A 19,194-nucleotide genomic window follows, 5' to 3' on the forward strand; every position below is an offset into this window, starting at 1 on the left:
TGATAATTTTTTGTGTGTGTGTGTGAGTGAATTTGTTCTTTATTAAGTGCAGTTTCTGCAGTGAAAAATAGTGTTTTATTTTTAGAAAATCTATGGCTACATATTCATTTCCTTAGCAACTTTCCATGAAACAAACAGCCTGCTCTTCCTCGTTCCCAACCAAAACAAACCTAAACTGGCTTATTAATTTAGGCAGTTTTCCCATGAAAACTGGGTTCCATGTCTCTGCCACAAGCATTTGTAATCTGCCAGGTCCCTGAAAAAAAGTCCTCTTGCATGAAACACTAAAGGGCATATTCTAAAAAATACCATAAATTTGCAGTGATGAAGTTAGTGATACTTTTCCTCTGCAATTGTTATATTTCAATTTTCAAGGTAACAACTTTTGTCTCTTGTGCTCTGTTATGCATGTTTGTTCATTTTATTTGATTGTCTCTGTGAATTGCACAGCACAGTTAACTGGTGTGTGTATTTACACTGGGCAAAGCTATCACACCAGGAGACAAAACTGGCTTTGACATTCAGCACAATGCAAAACCAAAATATTGCTGGTTTGAGCAAATTTTTACGCCTAAACTCAATTTAATGCTTCTCCAAAATATAGCTCTTTGTAGCATGGGATGGTACCAGTTGTGCCATAGTGTAAGTTTATAAAGTTTCTATGGCTTAACATGATTGAACCCTTTACAAATAGAGCAGTGAAAGGAGTTGCTAAGTATCCTACAGGAACCCGGTATCAAGTTTACTGATAGTGGTGTTCACTGTAGCCATGGACAGTTCAGCCTAATCATTTCAGCCAAGAGCTGACACTCAGAAATTAAATCTTTGCTCTCTGTTTTAAAAGGAAACAGGACTGACAAAACTTGTGACTAATCTTCCCTTTTCCATCAGTTTCCATATACCTGTCAGGAAAGAGAATTGTTCTGGCACCTATTTTCCAATATACTGAAATCCACCAAACTGCCCTTGCTGTAACACAGTGTATTTCATGTGTTCTGTTGACATTGATGACTCTATTGCAAAAGTACAGTAGTGAATATAAACAGATCTATGTTAATTTTAAGGTCTGCAGAAACACATGACAAAGGAATCAATTCTAAAGAGGAAAAGGACAGATATTGTAATGTCAGAAATTTATTTCTGGTGTTTGAAGGTGACACTCTTTGGGTTTACTTTTTCAAATCAGAAGCTAATGTACACGTTGTCTTCCTTTGTTTCGAATGCATCTCCTTCCAATCCTTACCACAGTGTCCCTTTCCCTTTCCCTCAAGAATGACATCTCCATATCTGAAAGGGCTTGTAAGCATTGTATGTTCAATGAAGCAGAGAACTGGGACCCGAAGTTTGATTGCTGCCTCTTTAGGCAGTTTAAGTAACAGTCAGAGAGTTTTTGCTGTCTGGGTCCAAGAGGTTTTAAGCTTTAAGTGTGAAATCAGTACATTACTAGTAGGATGATACAAATTTGATTTCACCTGCTTTCAGCCAAGAGAAAATATTACAATCTAGTCTGCCTAAAAATAAGTCATAACGCCTCCCTCAGTAACTTCCCCATCATATCTGTGGCTTCCATTTGAACCATGTGATCTTGCTCATAAATGAAAAGTGTCAATTCAAAAACTGATGTTGAGGAATCCTACAAATCATGTATTCCAGCAGCCAGTTAGTTTCACTTAGGAAATATATGTTATTTTTTCTTTAGTCTGAATAAAATGATACCGTTTCCTGCATTGTTGTAATTCTCTTAAATATCTGTGTTTTGAAAATTGGATGTGCTTGTTTGAGGGGGATAAAAAAATCTCCAGAGCTGTGTCTGTTTCTGTATTGAAGCTTTGCTATGTATTTTGAGGAGTTGATTTAACATCCCACCAAGTCAGCGATTCCTGAGTTGGTTTTGTGCCTTTTGTCAGTGGGGATAGTTAAACACAGTCTTCATTCTGTTTTTCTTAGATTCTGCTTTCAGGCTTTTTTTATTATGCATTCCTAATAGTAATTTTCAAGTAGTAAGTGTAATTGCTATAGAAAAGCAGAATATCACATTTTGACATAAAGTTATTTAGCTTTCAGGAGAAGTTATTTAAAATGTTGCATTTTCACACTGTTTGAAATTTAGACAAGCTTTTCTTTGTTAGGTTGGATGTGTGAGAGCTGCTTGTCTGCTCGAGCTCCTTCATGCGTTTCCAGGGCATTTCCACACAAATATGCTTAATCAGCTTTTAGAGGGAGTCTGTTCTCTTACAGGAATTCCCAAGTGAGCTGCAACTTTGAAATGAATAGGAGGAGACACTTTGAAAAAGTTATCCGGTCTTTGAATGAGGAAGAGGGGATCTCAGGTGGAATACTTCAGGAAAAGTTCCTGTCCTTTTTCCATGCTGGTTTACATCTCTGGTTTAGACTGAACGTTGTATTGCGAGGGGATTCAGTAGGTTACTATTAGCTGTGTACTTTCTTCCATATCTCCAGGCTTTTGGGCCTATCTTTTCTTGTATGTACGCAAGGAGATGGATGGATGGCAGTAAAAAAACAAGTGTCTGAATCATGAGTTGTGAGAGAAAGCGTACAGCTTGCCTTCCAATTGCCCTTTTAAAACTATGTATTACTTTAGATAATAATTTGTGGGTCTTGATTTTGTTAATTTTATTTTTCTTCTGGAGTACCTGGAAAACACAGTAAGACTTAGCTGGTTAGGACAATATGTTTTAAGAACTGAAGGAGTGAGTAAGAAAAGCGGTCTCTTTAGCAGTATTGGAAGTTTGCTCCTGTTACTTAGATGCTGCAGCTTTGTTTTAGGAAGATGGAAGTGTTGGTTCTTGAGCATGTTTTTAAATTGAGATATTCATCCAGCTTTCTTTTCACGCTAGGTGTCAGTGTTAACTTACCTGTTCTGTAATCTCAGGTGTAGTCATGCTGTTGTCCTTGTGGATACACCTGTATTGAGTTCTCAGTTACAGCTTCTGGTCAAAAGGTCAAGACAGTAATGGCAAACAATGATTTGTATGCTGACCCTTAATGGTCTGTAGGTATTTATCTTGTGAAAAACCTTATCTTTTTGCCCTCGATTGCATCAAGTAAACCTGGAAGAACTAGCTTGGTCCTTGTTAAAATGTCTGCTACAATCTTTTCAATACCCAGATTTCTCTTTCATCTTAGTTTTGACTAAGACAGCCTTGAAAACCTGAAAGATAGTAGATGGATGGTAACTGAATTATTCAAAATTAAATCCACCGGGATCATCCCAGTTGGGCTTTCATCCCCTCAAACTGTAAATAATTAGCTGACTAGTGGTAATTCATGCAGTATCTCATAAGGTCATTTGTTAATGTGTTACTTGAGCATATTGTGAGATTATTCAAAGGCATGTGGCTATTTGCCTTGTTTCTTTTGGTTTACAAAAGTTTTTTTAAAGTTGCCTGTGTTTCAGCTGAGGTTTTGTAATGCTGACCATAATGTAAATATCCTGGTGGTTGATACTGATCTTGGGTATCAGGAGGTAGGGTCACTTCTCTGCCTGCAGCTGTGACAGTAACCACAGTCCATCTTCTTGGATAAAAAGCCTCAGTGAAGGTATTGTGTTTAGTAATAACAAATAGTGTGACATGATGAGCAATGGAGTAAACACTGCTCTTTTTATCTCCTTAGCTTCTCTCTTTTTATTACTCTCTTTATAAATTAACAGTTGTTTATTTACATTCTTTTCAGTATATTTTTATTTCAGGGTTTTAGCTGTGAGTTTGTTACACTGTCCTCTCTTCAATAACACCTCTGTCCAAGAGAGGAGAAGCTGCCAAGTTTGGTATTTTGGGACCTTTAACTCAAATGAGGCAGCTGTTGAGTTTGAGGCCTAAGGCTTTACTGAAATGTAAGCACAAATGTTTTTCAGACAGCTTCAATTTTTATTGGAGAGTAGACATATGTCAAATATATTGATGATATTTTTTCATAATGAGAAGTAGTACACCTCTAAAATAACACACTTATTTCTTGTAAGTTGTCAGAGGATAAGGCAGTGGCAGTGGGGCTTGGCAGGATTGATTTAGGATTCCTGTAGCCCGGAACTTGCTGCCACAGTGACCTGCACAGAGGTGGAAATGTTGTAGAGGTACACCCTGTTTGGAATTTTTTAATCTACTTTACTTATCTACTTTTTTTATCTAGTTTAGCTTCCATTTTTGGATATATAAAGAAGGGAAGTATTGCCCATATGATTAGAAAAACAGTATGTTTTTTATACAAAGTTTCAAAGACAACACAGCAGAATTTGATTGTGTAATTTGCCTTTTGTTTTTTAGTGATGTTGTAACACAGCTGAACAACTACATTTTTCTAAGAGTAGTAAAGAGATGCTAGAGTTTTGAATTTTTTTTTATAATTTTAGAAAGCTGCACATATGCAGAAGTTGTAGCTGCTGTTGATGTAAACACTCTTGCCAATGATGTTTATAAGCACAACTTTCCCAGCACGCCGTTATGGGCAAAGACTATTGAGGTGAGTAATTAATCTGTTTTTTACTGTGGTCTTGCATTTGTAAGATGTGAGTTGTTTTCACTGCCTTTATTAGTAACAAGAGAAATGGAAATATTTATGTTATTATGAATAAAGCAGTTTTACAATAACTTTGCTTGTGCTGTTTGGTTGTTGAAGTAAGACGGATTTCGTACTGCAGACTTTTCTAGAAAGTCTTGCCTTCTGCATGAAGAAAGGTTGTATAAATGTCAAGAGGAATGCTTACCATCAATAAAGGAATGTCAAAAATCATATTTTTAGATTAAAAAATATTTTCATATACTTAAAAAAAATGTAATTAAATTACTTGGGGGCATGCCTTTGTTTTGAAATTATAGTTGGGCTCAGAGAAACACAACAAAATATATTGAACTGAACACTCTTGAATCTTTTTTAATGGGCTCAATAGATAAAATATTTTAGGAATTCTGTCACTTGCCAAATTATTTGAAAAATAACCAAGTAAAATTTGATTAAAGTTGTCTGTTTTAAGAGATGAGAGGCAAGCTAGGCATGGAGTTTTGCTTGGATTGAGTTAGAAATTACTGTATACTTCTTCATCTTCTTTTACGGTTTGACAACATGACAGTAAAAGATACTGTGTCTGCTTTAAGACACCAGCTTAAGTAAGAGTTAAATAGGTGGCTAAAGGTTAAGTGCTTATTCAGCACTCAGTAATAACTGGCTAAATGATAGTTTTATAATGGAAAAAGAAGATTAATCTTTGCCTGTATCATTTTATAGTAGACAAGAGCAGATTATTAGAGTCAGTGACACCTTCTTCAAATATAATGGAAAAAACCAGCAGCTTTTGTCTAGTTTTCTGTGGGTAGCTACATTACATTTGCTTTATATGTATCCCTCACAATATGTAAGGAATGATTTCTTTGTCCAAGTCATAGTTACTTGATCATTGTCCTTCTTTCCTCCTGGCCCCTTAGTGTGTTGATCTTCTAGTGTAGGTGAAAACTTAGTTTAGAGGAATTTCTACCTGTGTAATTAATTCCTACCACAGACCTAATTCTTTCTTTTCTAAGCAGGATTGTCTTTGTAGAGGAGAATTTCAGCCATACAATATCTTTGACTAATTTTCATAGGGGAAAATCTATGAAATAAACTTTATAAGGTGCATTGCTAGTGGGCCCCTTAGAGCTAAAACCCATAGTTTGGGTTGGTAAAAATCATTATATTTACACTTGAGCTACTTTTCTTCTCAGATGTTTTTACACACATTTTGAGTATGTGAACACTGGTTTTGATGTACAGAGACTTCATGTCTGAGTAATGATACTTTATTTTCAGGAGAAATAACAGGTGAGTATCTACTGAAGGAACCACTACACACCTCAAAGAATGAGCAGATACAAACCTCAAGATTATGTATAAATGCTAACCTTATTAGTTTTGTTTCATATGAAGAGCAGTGAATGCATATTTACATTTTATGGTTTGCCAAGGTAGAAAAGATTTTGAAATTACTAGGTCAAGTGAGAGATTAGGTAGTTTTTTGCTAAGTGAAGCATACTGGAAGTAAGAGGGGTCGTTTGATCTGAAAGATGACTTGAGAATTTCATACAATTCACAACACTCAACATTCCTCTATTTTTTTCTGTTTTCAGGGCATAACACTGAAAGAATTTGATAGATTATCTTTTGATATGGTTTTGATGAGTCCTCCCTGTCAGCCTTTTACAAGGTAGGTACAGGACACTTGGGAAAAAAGTGCAGTTATTGCACTATATACGGTCAAAGGAGAAATGTTATCAAGACATAGTGACACTATGTGTGGGTGATCTGTGTATCTTTCTCTTCCTAAGCAAATGTGTAGCTCTGTTCACCATGGAGTTTACTGAAGTGAGAGAAATTCAGCAACTTGCATCTTAATTGTTGATCACATTTCTTGCATATGTATATATTAATTCAGTTTAAGTTAAGTAAGCTTCTTACAGCACCAATTTTGTGACCTGTATTATTCCTCTAATAGTGAAATATAGTGTTTAGGAGTCCTTTTAGGTATCAATCTATTTTCCTGGGGCAAGTCCAGAAGGAGGATTGGAATTTCTCAGTTCTGCCTGAGACATAACAGTGTAATCTGGGGTTTTTTTGTGCTTTGAAAATTGCACATGCACACGGACAGTTTATTCTGAAGATTATGTCTATTTTAGCCAAGATCAGAAGGATAATGTCTTTGAAATGATTTTGTGGATGATAAAGAGACATATCTTGCTGATAAAGGACTGAGTTTACTGAGATGTTATTTGTCAGATTGATTTGTAATTCATATCATTTGACAGCAGTGACCAGTGGGATAAGATTCTAGTAACTGCACTCATGCAAAGTAGTAGCTTCATGAAAAAAGTCTGTTGATGGTGATAATAATGATTCTGTAAGAAAGTATATCTCACTAAATGTTCTAAGATTGAAAAGAAATCCCTGTAAAGTGGTGCTGATCTGTACAAATGAATTAGTACCTAATGCTAATGAATTAGTACCTTTGCTAATGAATTAGCAAACCTGTGATGTATATAGGAAACATTTCGAATTTTTTTCTTTATAATATGATGAAAAGAAAAGTCTGTGTATGACTGATTAATTTAGATACATGTTAAAGCTCTTCTACAAAGCTTTTATTCTTTTTTATGAGCTAATACAAGTATAAGCTAGGGAAACACAGGCCTGGAATCATTATTATTTTTGTAACCTACATAATCTTTCCAGTTTAGTGTTACAAAATTGATTCCAAAGTTATTCATGTGGGGCTCCATCCTGCTAAATGGTGAACAATGGGGCTTTAATTCATAGAAATAATTTAATATATTCAGTGTGAAATAGCAGGGTATTCCCAGAAACCCAGTGGGGGTTTTTTGTTCATTCAGAGCCAAGTATGTTCAAAGGCTTTGCTGGACAAGACCAGAATGCTAAAGCCTTTGCAGACTGGGGAGTGGATTTCAGTACTGAAGGCTTCAATTTTAACTTTGCTGTGAGCTGATGGATTCCAGGGGCAGGCTTCCATTCCTTAGAGCATCTCTGAGGACACTGCCTCTGTGAGCAGGTCCTCCTGTCTGTATGTGAGGCCTTTGCAGAATTTCCTTTCTAAACTCAAAGCAAAGTGTCAGCATTCAGTAGAAGAATGTAGCTCAAATGTCAGTCTGCTCTGAGTAATGCACAGGTGTTTCTTTATTCTTTCTTAGAATTGGCCTGCAAGGTGATGTGTCTGATCCACGGACCAAGAGCTTTCTCTATATCCTTGATATTCTCCCAAGGTATAAATGAAGTGCATCCATTGTAAAGCCCCTTTTGTAAATAGGCTTTGTTGTAACTAGGTCTTCTATATTTCAGTGAGACAAGATATCTGTAATGTTTTAGAGGGATACTTTTGGTGTTGTGTTGTATTCTGTGTTTCTTTTCACGTGATCGTATGTAACTTACATATACTTGTATTTTACTAATGCTGTAATCACTTCATTGTTGCTGTTTATGCTTTCATCGTCTGGTTTCCTTTTCATTGCATGTCTGTTTAAACTGTGCCTACACAGTAAATGAAAAGAAAGAGTTCTTTTCAGTTCAACATCAAATTTACATTGATTTTACATAGAAACAGGAGTAGGTAATAGAGTAGTTTGTCTATTAGCCTCATGGAAACATTAAAGGTTTTTAAAATATTGGGTTACAAAAGCTTAGATTCAACATATAGTCATATTTTGCAGAGGTGCCATTTGAAAATTGGTTTAAGTGTGCTATTGACTGTACAATGCACTGCATCTTGCAACCACTTCTTTCTTAAAGTCTCTGTTCTTTTTGGTGCTGCTTCTGGACATCTTGGGGCAGATGGTGTATTTTTTGTTTGTAGTACAGTCTCTTGTTTGGAGTAGTAATACTAAAGAATTTGAATAGCACTGCATTGTCTGGACAGTGTCCTTGAATTCATCTGTTGTTTTTTGCCTGGTCAGATCCCAGTTCCTAATAAGCCAGCCCTAATTATTTTTATTAGTGGCAGTCTTGCTTCACCTGGAGACTAGGGCAGCTGTTCCCTATATATTCCTATATTCCTCCATTAGTTCATCTTGCTGTCAGGGTTGGAGAAGGACAGATGAATGTTTGGTGTCTCTTTTACTCCTGTTTTTTGTTTTGTTTTTTTTTATGAATGCTTTCAACAGAGAAGGAAGCCAGTACCAAAAAGCCTCTCTTTCAAACTGCTGTTAGCACTGGGAGAAAAGAGTCTTCATCCTTGTTCTGGAAACTATGCAGCCAACAACATTGAATGGAACTGTGTCTTTGTCATGAGCAGAGAGCAATGACACAGAAGGGCTGAGTGGCTTGGCAGGGCCATACATAAGAAATCTGTGGCAGACAACACAGAACAAAACACAGATTCTGTAGCCGAGTAAGTTAGACAATTCCTAGGTAAAAAATAGCGGGTATTACTATTCCTCTGCTTCTGTCAGAGACACAAAATTAGGGACAGAATGTGGGTTGTTTAGAAGTTGCAAAGGATATCTTTTGTGTAACAAGAAATGTAACACAGGTTTCCAGCTGATCTGTTAAAATGAAAATGAAACCAGGCAGATACTGAGTAGGTTAATAATTTCTCAGAATAATAGTATCTTCCATATCCTTAAAGGCATCCTGACCTGGGGATTCCTTTCCATTAAACTGAAACATAGTTAAGAGGCTGGCTGCTTTTGGACATTGTAGTGCATTAATGTGGAAATACTGCTTCCCAAATGCTGTGGACTTAGCTGGATAAACAGCAGAAGCTTTTCCTTCTCAAAACCAAAGCTTTAGACACTCCAGGACCTATATTTTTATCATGATGATGCAAAGGACCTGGGCTTGGCTGTCTCACTTTTATCTCAACACCCCAGGAGACACTGCTAATGTCCCTTATCTCCCTGGGGAGGGTTCTTGAAGCAGCACCTACTCTCAGTAGTCATTAGAAGGTTCAACATGATGGCTTCTGTAGAGTTTCTCAATTCCAGTGGATTTGTGTTTTACTAAGATAGCGTTTAATGTGTTTTTGAATATGATACATTTGTGAGACATTGAGTATGGAGTACTTCAGCCCCCAAAAAGGAAATTCTTAATATAGAAATTATCCCTTTACATTCTAAATTGCTATGGTATGCATGCAGTTTATGAAAAGTGTAAAATAATTTCTCATACCTTGGATGCACTTAGCTTTTGTTCAGTCTTTTATAATGAAATATTGCTGAAATGAGGCTCAGAGGTAACCTGGGATGTCAAATATTAGAGATAATGGTAAGGACAACTTCAAGATCTAGAAAGACGTGGGAAGTCCTTGGAGCACCCAGCCAGCAAAGTCCAACCCAGATGGTCCAGATACTGTCTGTTTATTGTGTCCAAGCCATAACCTGACAAAATCCAATGCTAAAACATCAAAGTGCTGCTTTTACAGAAACATTTTTAATGTTAATATCTATCAAGTACTTAACATTTCCTGTTTGTACAGTGATTACTTGCCTTATGATCTGTCCATCCCCTATGAGTGCTTGCATTTCAGGCTGTGCTCTGGATTCATTGATGAAAAAGAAGCTTCATAGTAGTTAATGATGAACAGTGTGGGTAGACATACCAGCAGGTATATTCTCCATTCCTCTGCAAGGAATTTGGCTGATGCTGCTTTTCTCAGCTTAGTATTAGTTTTTCACTATTATTTTTAGTATTTTTAAGTTTGGCATAGTTTCTTGTGAGATGCATTGGTTCTTTTAATTCATATGATGTTTTTAATTGGTCGTAATTAAAAATGTGCTGAAACAAATTCTGCTGTGATTTGTTCCAGTGCAAGTCCAAAGTCACTAACTTCAGGAAGCATGAGGCTGCTGTCTGGGGGCATTAATATTCTACTTCTGTATGTGGTTCTGAGATCCCAGTGTGTGACAGACATTGTGTGTCTACATTAGCCTTATTAGAGAATTAATCAGTGCTACAGAATGTTCCCAGAGACTTGAATCTGAATCATCTATGCTTCTAAATTGCTGGAAGAGTCCCTGGCACAGTTTGGATGTGCTCATTTCTCCAGAGATTTAATGTGCTGTTTTTGGAATGTGCCTATTTCCAGACCTTTGCACTGATCCTGCTAAAGCTGAGACACCTCCTTCACCCCATCAAAATAAAAAAGTCAAGTTTAGAAAAATGAGAATATCTGCAGTTTGAACTCTAAATATGTTGTGTTTCTTAAATCAGTTAAATGAATACTGATTCTGATGTGCTACAATTAAGGTTTATGTGACATTTTGACATTGATTTCAGGTACAAGCACTTGAAAACAACAGTTTTATGGCTAAGTAGCAATTGGTTTTCCCCCAACAGTTATATTTCGTATTACACACTGAATCTGTTTAATAAAATTACTGTGCTTTAGGAAATGAAGAGTGATAAACATTTTCAAAAGTACATGCATGGAGTACAAGAGGGTACAGCTGTTAATCCAAACATAGGTGGGGTGTGTGGCTTTTACCAGCAGTCCACATTTTAAATTCAGTTGTTTTTTTAAGGATGCTAAACTTTAACAGCTAGCATGATGTGGAAATACTTTGATCTTTCTGCTAGCTAACCAGATATGTGGGTGAATATAATGTACTTTATGTCTTGTTACACTAATTTGCTTTTTTTTTTCCTTGTAGGCTTCAGAAGCTTCCAAAATACCTACTTTTAGAAAATGTTAAAGGATTTGAGTCCTCTTCTGCAAGGTAAACTGTAGTTAATCTATGCAGGTTTTAGTTTGCAAAAAGGATATATTCTTTAGAAGGAGAAGGGATTTATTCTTTAGAAGGGGTTTTTATTTCCTAGAGTTGGAGTTAACAAAATAGCTTGAGATGGGACAGGAATTAAATTCTTAAGTTATGAGAAGAACTTACTAGATAAATGGTTATGTCTCTAAGTGGGTAAAATACAACAGTATTTTAATTTTATTTGATGAGTATTTGATTTGATTTTGTTTGATGATCATGTTTGCTTTAGAAAAGGTCAGAATTAGTTTTCAAAGAAAACTGATAATAGGTGGTACACTCAGAGGTTTCAGCGGTTGATATATGGCAGGATTCCGTGGTATCTTGTGTTACGGTCACAGAATAGTCTAGGGGCTTTCTTGAGTGCCTTTGTTGATAGTAGATTATCCCTGATTCAGGGCTGCCATCAAATGGTCCAGAGATGCAGTAAGTATGTTATATTTGGTTATGGTCTGAAATGTGGAAGAGGAAAGGTGTCACTGCAGTTACCTAATGACAGCAGGAGCACTCTCTTGTGATCAAAGCAGGAGAGAGAGAGTTGCCATCTTCCTTCTCAGTTCTCGCTGGATCTTTCTGTGTGCTCCTTAAAGCACCAGCTGCCACCCTGCATGTCCTGCTCTTAATCAATATGGCAGGCAGCTGGGAGGCATGCTCAGCTCTCTCACTGGTTCAGTGTTCATGGTCTTCTCTTGTAGCCCCTGGGATTCCCTGGGCTGTGCCTTGCTGGCCAGTGCTTGGGACAAGCTGTACTTCAGAAAACACCCCAATTAGGACACTTGTTTGCTCTTAATGACACCTGGGATGCAGTCTCACACGCAATGCTGGGTACAGGTCACAGCTCCTGCCTTTTGTATAGTTCTAGCCTAGTGCAGTCTGCATGGAATACAGAAGAAAGGTCTTTTGAAAATTATTTCCCCTACAGTCTCTTTTCATTGTTTATAAAGCACAGTCCCACCTCACTTTTATAATCAAAGCCAGTGATTTTTGTCATCCCTCAGTTTAGCCTCTCTGTTAGGCTTAGCCAGTGCTGTGTATGTGAGCAGAAGGAAGTAGTGAGCTATTTGTAGTGCTTTTAATCTCCTGTTTTATGTTTCCCGATAAAGAGAGTATCTTGCCCTCTAATTAGTTTCCCTGTTGACACACCACAATTACTTTCCTAGAGATGGGATGTTTTTTGAAGAGGCATTTGCACTGTAGTAAGAATAAGGTGCCTTTGAATGCATAATAGTCTCTAACACTGAACTTCATATGTTGTCTCTCAAATTCAGTAATGGATGACAGATCAATAATTTGCTGTCCAATTATTTCAATGAATGCTTTGGCAAATATGATGTGGAATTTAATCTGTTTATTTAGGATTAAAAAAGGGGCTAAAGACTGTGTGAAGGGAGTAATTGCTTTTTGATTCTTTTTAGGAATGAACTTTTGCAAACACTAGCAACATGTGGATTTAAATATCAGGAATTTCTCTTGTCTCCAACATGTGTGAGTACTAAAATTGCTCCAATATTATTTAATAGTTCAAAGCGCGCTGAGTCCAAGAACATTTGAAAATTCTCTTCTGTATTAGAAAAGAGAGTCATGCCTGAAGCTAAAGATACACTTGAATGAGAAAACCAACTGACATGACTTCTGATTTCTTATACTGGCATAATTGTGCTGCTGTTTGTATTCAGATCCTAGTCCCATTGCTTTGCTGCCGTTTGATATTTTTAAGAAGGCGTGAATTTCCACTGTAACCAGGAAGGTGGTTTTCCCTGCAGGAGCCCCATTGCTTCAGAAGTGCTGTGCCTCTGGGTTTCCCAGCACAGAAAATGTGACTGTTTCTTGTGGGAGGAGGAGCTTTGTTTCTGTGTTACCCTGGCAACTGAAAAAAAGTTTGAGAGAGATTTCAGATTGTGCAACACTAACTGGAATCAGTGAAGTACCATAAATATTTGAGAGAAGCTAATAGAACATAGCTTGAAAACCAATTGTGGTGGATTTATTTAATTGTTAGGTGTCTTATAATTCCTTGTTTAAAAAAGCAAAGAGAGACTTTTTTGCTTTTAACAGCAAACAGATTGTACCTGTCCCAAGAAATTCTGAGGCGTGTAAATTTTTCTTCTAGCATCACATAAAATTTTGTTTACATTCATATTTACAGAGACGGTCAAAACTATGAGATACAGAGAATAATTGCTCACTTGGATCTTTGGAAGTACCTAGGTGTGGAAGTTACAAGTGTGTAGTTATTATCAACTAATACCTAGAGAATACCCTGGGAAAAAGGAGGCTTCAGGGTGACCTAATTGCAGTCTTCCAGTATCTGATGGGAGACTACAAGAAAGACAGAGAGGGACTGTTTACAAGAATCTGCAGTGACAGGACAAGGGGGAATGGATTCAAACTTAAGGAGTAGTATTAGATTAGAATCAGGAGGAAGTTCTTTGTGATGAGGATGGTGAGGCACTGAGGGTTGTGCAGAGAAGCTGTGGATGCCCCATCCCTGGAAGTGTTCAAGGCCAGGTTGGATGGGGCTCTGAGCAACCTGGTCTAGTGGAAGGTGTCCTTGCCCACAGCAGGGGGCTTGGAACTAGATGACCTTTGAGGTCCCTTCCAACATAAACCATTTTATGAATGTCTGATTCCATGAATACTGCTATCTCTGAAGTAATAAAATTTATTAGTGTGTCATAGTTCTGTTACTGCATGTAATGGCAAATAACTTGTATGATGCTATAGACAACTTTTTCTCTACTATCACATGGACTAAAGACTTCTGAATTTTGATTACAGCTTGGCATTCCCAATTCTAGGCTGCGGTATTTTCTAATTGCAAAGCTTCACCAAGAACCATTTTCCTTTCAAGCTCCTGGTCAAGTGAGTCTATCCATATTACTTGAATTTGCTTCATTTCATGAAGATTGAGGGTTAAATTTTCAGTTTAGTGGTGTATGTTGATAAGTGGAGAAGAATGAGTGATTCCAACAGAAAAGTTAAATTCTGTCTCCTTTTTTCAGCCTGGATATTGAGCTTTGTAAGGATGGATGTGCATGTCTGTGGCTTAGATGGCTTTACACATTTGGGAGATGTGTTTTCTAGCCTGATAGTGGGCTAGAAAATATGTCATACTGCTACATTTTTTACACACTTGGAAAGCTCTTTTTGCAAAGGCAATTATTTGAGGCTGTTCTGACATCATTGCCAATAGGTCAACTAATCTTGATGCTACTGCTTCTGAAATCTTCATGAAAATAACATCTAAAAGTTACTGTGAGCATCTCAGAAGGAATTCTTACTCTCTGTATGGTTGTTTATTCTTACTCTCTGTCAAGTTGTTTATTAAATACAGTTCTTTAATTTTATTTTTGTCATAATTTCCTCTTAGATATTGACAAGATTCCCAGATCAGGATCCAGAAGATTTAGTCAAGGAAAAAGTTGCTGACAAAGTGGGTGAAACCAGTTCTTTGTCCTCTGAGGAGAAGAATCTGGATCCAAACATTGGTGCAGATTGCAGCAGCAAGAAGAGTTTACCAAAAGGGGCCTTTCTGTTTAAGCTTGAAACAGTAGAAGAGATGGAAAGGAAACATAATCAGGATAATGATTCCTCTATTCAAATGCTACAAGACTTCTTGGAAGAGGAAAATGAAGAAATGAGTCAATATTTCTTACCACCAAAGTCCTTACTGCGCTATGCTCTCTTGTTAGACATTGTTAAACCCACCTGCCGGAGATCCACGTGCTTTACAAAAGGGTAAGGTGCCGAGAGAATGTCTTGCTAAATCATGTCCTGAAATTTTAGGTGTATTTTCTTGCTTGTGTCCTGTAAAATCACAGAGAGGTGTTTCATGCAAAAATCCTAGGCCTTTGAAAGAAATCTCCTTATTTGGTGTGCTTGCTGGTCCAGTGGAATGCCTGCATGAGAATCTGTCTGGGAGAACATCATGTGCCCACTCCACAAAGGCATTCACAAAAGACAGTTGCCATTTGTTGTTGACCTTCACAGAAGCTTAATTACCCCTGCAGAAATATGGTTCCAGTAGACTGGTATAGTGCTGATTCATTAATGAATTTCTTTATATTGCTCAATGAAGTCACAAAGTGTCATGCATGACAGATCCATTCCTCATTAAATCTGTCTCCACTGTACATTTTATTGATTTCTTGGATTTTTCAGCTATGTAGATCAGATGATGCTGGAGATTGTCATGAAAGCAGTTAGGTTGCTGCGTTACAAATCATATTTGATGGAGCAGAAGATCGGTGCTTTTCTGTCTAGTAGTTTTCTGATTTGTACTTTCCAATTTTAAGTTTGACTTCTAGAAGTTGGTGTGTGTTCTGAAACTCTGTGGACAACTGGTCAGGAGCTTTTCCACTGAATGCATTTATATTGAAACATTCCAGTTGGAGCCTGCAAATTTGTGGGAATTTTTAATACTGATAATTTTTTCTAATTGGATTGGTCTTTTGAGTTTGCTGAGTGTTTCAGTAAAATGTCTTGGACGATGAGTTAAAGCTAATTGTAACATTTTTTTTTAATTAGGAGAACTTAGACTGCCAGATTGACAGAATTCCTGCAAATTTTTTTTTATTTTAAAGGTTTAGACAATAAAGATGAAGAAAAAAAATTTCAAAAGTTTGAAATTTGTGCAATGGGAAAGGTCTTCCCTCAGCTCACATATGTATGTGCCTTTTCTGCCCTCTCTCTTTTGAGTTGAGGTGGGGTCAGCATCTTGTGAAATATCTTTCTTAACTAGAATAGTCAAAAAACCCTTAGCCAGAATGGTGTCTGATGTGTTTTCTGTATGCCTTAAGTGTCATTGAAAGTAATTGGCCACTTGTGGTTTCTCTAGAATACGTCATAGTAGTTTGTGGTCATGTTTATCAAAATCACACTGAAGGAGGCTCCTGAGTAGTTAAAATCAAGTCTCTGTACATAGTGGTGGGAAATCTGACACCGGGGGAAGGTGAGTCTTAGCCCTCTGCTGATATGGAGGTAGTTGTGGTAGTAGTGCTGTCTGATTTACCATCTTTGTTTTGTTTTTCAAGAGCCTTTGAGAAGGAAGGTTGCCAACATGTTTCTCAATGTAATCGTCTCATTTAGCTCTGCATTAAGAGAAAGTTTATACTTATATCTCATTAAAGTCATATTCTGAGGCCAGAAATAAGTCCCTGCTGTATCTGTTCCAGAAGTTCTGTTTTTATATTTCTCTGAAGCATGAGATCTAGGAAAAAGACCCCTGAATGGGGTGGAACAGCACTCTGGGTAGTACAGAGAATCCCTCTGCTGCTGTGCCTATCTGGTGTCTTTCTTGTAAGTTGCACTGACCATCAGTTTGAGAGTGGGAGAAAAATTTCCCTCTTTTCTCTTTGGTTTTCAGGTATTTCTAGCAAGGTTCATGTGATGGAAATAATCTGGATATGCCTTCTCTAGTCCTTTCTATTTCAGGGACCTCAAACACAGATAGTTTATCAGTGATTTTTGCTATACCAGTATGTCTTTTGAGAAGCTTTGGTGGAGTATACAGCAAAATGTAATGGCCTGTAATGCTTGAGAGATCAAGCAGGTAATTCTGTGTGCCCTTCTGACACTGACTTCCTGGGCACTTAGTGAATGATTGCTGAGGTCTGTGACACTACCAACACCATGGTTTCTCTTTGGAGTGTGTTTGTGGTTGCTGGAGTTGGGTATTTTAAAGGACATGAAAGGAAATGAAAATCATATCTAACTTCTCTAGATGTAGTTGTTCTGGACATACTTTAAATTTTTGCTATGCTATTGACAAGAGAAGTGATACCTTTCAAAATTGTGCAAATATCAATCACAGAAGAGCTTTCCTGCTTTGTGGAAATTAATTTTTGTCAGTCATAATATACAACACAATATACCCAGAAAAAATACATGTATGAAATGAAAAGATTTTTTTTAAAGCTTACAGAAATAAAAGATACAGGGAATCTTGAATCAGATGAAAATTGAAGTCTGTAATTTCTTAAGCTAACTCCTTTCATTGTAACTTGTAATGAAACTTGTAATGAATCTTGTCAGAAAATCAATACATCATTTTTTTTACTGTGACAAAATTTAATTATGTTCCAGGTCTAAGGTAGGAATGTTAACTTTTCTGTAGTCAGCACTTTCTATAATAATAAATAACAATCCAGCTAATATTACATTAGCCATATGCCCACATTTGTATTAAAAAGCCAACACGCACACTCACACACGCACACTCACACACGCACAGCCTTCTATGCACACAGACATCAATTGGATTTTTTTTGGGGGGGAGGGAGGAATAGGGAGGAATTCTGTACTCTAGTGCCAGTTATTTAGACAAGAATATTTATTTTTCCCAATAGAACACTTCAATACCACTCTGAATTTTACCCCATTTATTGATTTTGGTTCAGTTATATTAAACTGAAATATTACCAGATGCTATATAAGAGGAAGAGCATGAGGATTCCTCAGTGCTGTGTGTGTTACATCGTTAAACCTTGTGTTGGGGAATTTGCAGATTTAAAGATTAAACCAATTAAAGATGATGTATTTACAAAACAGATTCCACATATATTTAATCTGTAACAGTGTTTAGGTGTTCTGAGGAAGATTTGTAACCACTTTGTTTTAAAACTAGTGCTGCTCTGGCTGTTAGTGGCAGAACTAATTGTAGCTTTTTCAGCCGAGGATGGAATACTCAAGATTGAGCCATTCTGGGTCATTGTGTCTGTGCTGAAGGGAGAGTGTTCTTTTATTCACTGTGGAATTAGAGAGGCTTGAAACATAACTTGTGCCATTCTTTAGGAATGGGTCCCAAGTGGAACAAAAGACCTTTATTGTTGTTACCAATTGTCTTTACAGTTGTACAGATAAAACTAGAGAAGAGTGTCTGTTAATAATTGATGCAGACCACATCCCTCTAATGCAGGGGATCTTCTGAAGTTCTTCTGCAGGGCAAAGAACTTGAGTTGTCTTGACTAACTCTCTTTCTGTTCAGAATGTTCAAACTGCCATAGTTAGACCAACAGAGCATGTTTCTGAAAGCCCATAATTATATTTAAATGATAGCCTTGAAGAAACAGCAGAGTAAACATGTTGTTAAGCAATCAACCACAAAACATGCAGAATAGTTATCAGTGGTTTCAGAATGCAAATTTACTTACTGTTTACTTGGATTTAAATTTTTTTCTTCTTTCTTTCTTTCTTTTACTGCTCTGCAGAGATGCCTGGCCATCCCCCTTCCTTCAGTGGAAAATCCACAAGCAACCAGAAGTTAAACCTGACTGAACCTGACTGAACCACTTTGTTTCTAATGCTTTCACATGAAAGCTGGAGGCTCACACTACTGGTCCTCCTTTTAATAAGGAGAGCTAATTTGAACCTCTGGGACTATTTGACCTATAAGACATTTTGCCCTAATGTAAAATTGGTTTAGGCAGTGTAGATTTTTTTTTTTTTTTTTTGGTGGTCCTATGCTTGAATTCCTTGGTTTTGTGTAGTTGCCATGTATAAGACACTAGTGTGGATAAACCCTTGAGCACTGAGGGCAGGCTCATCCCCAGAGGGCACATTCAGAGGGTTCTGCACTCCAGGGGTTAGCAGAGTTTATAACAAGATTTTCTGCTTTATCTATTCAGGATCCTGTTTGTTCATGAAGGGAAAGAAACCTGAGTAACCTCCCTGCACCTTTGCAATTGTCAGTGCCATGAAATACAGTGAAAATATTAATTTAAGATTGTTATTGTTGTTAAGGTATGGACACTATGTAGAAGGGACCGGCTCCGTTCTGCAGACAGCAGTAGATGTACAGGTAAGTGTGTAGTCTAACATATTAGAATGACAAAAACTTTAGACTTTTTTCAAAGCTTGGGTTTTTTCTGTCTTCTCCTTTGTTATTCTGAATGTTATAAGATAAAAATCGTTTAAATGTGTATTTTATGGCAGCTGAGTTTCCAGT

The 19,194-nt window shown here is 37.1% G+C and overlaps 1 protein-coding gene across 2 annotated transcripts in view; it reads left to right on the plus strand.

The window, feature by feature from the left end:
* Positions 1–19,194, plus strand: part of TRDMT1 (tRNA aspartic acid methyltransferase 1) — a 28,910-nt gene that overhangs the window by 3,730 nt on the left and 5,986 nt on the right. The window contains exons 1-9 of one of the 2 annotated variants that reach the window (XM_030943785.1): positions 3,809–3,856; positions 4,373–4,482; positions 6,120–6,196; positions 7,692–7,763; positions 11,145–11,210; positions 12,665–12,734; positions 14,028–14,111; positions 14,620–14,987; positions 18,990–19,047. In XM_030943785.1, coding sequence (XP_030799645.1) covers positions 6,159–6,196; positions 7,692–7,763; positions 11,145–11,210; positions 12,665–12,734; positions 14,028–14,111; positions 14,620–14,987; positions 18,990–19,047 — 756 coding nt within the window. In that variant the 5' untranslated portion in view covers positions 3,809–3,856; positions 4,373–4,482; positions 6,120–6,158. Of the gene's footprint in view, positions 1–3,808; positions 3,857–4,372; positions 4,483–6,119; positions 6,197–7,691; positions 7,764–11,144; positions 11,211–12,664; positions 12,735–14,027; positions 14,112–14,619; positions 14,988–18,989; positions 19,048–19,194 lie in introns of those variants that run through there. The other variant, XM_030943784.1, reaches the window with a different exon arrangement.

This window comes from Camarhynchus parvulus, chromosome 2, assembly GCF_901933205.1.
Source record: "Camarhynchus parvulus chromosome 2, STF_HiC, whole genome shotgun sequence".
NCBI lineage: Eukaryota > Metazoa > Chordata > Aves > Passeriformes > Thraupidae > Camarhynchus > Camarhynchus parvulus.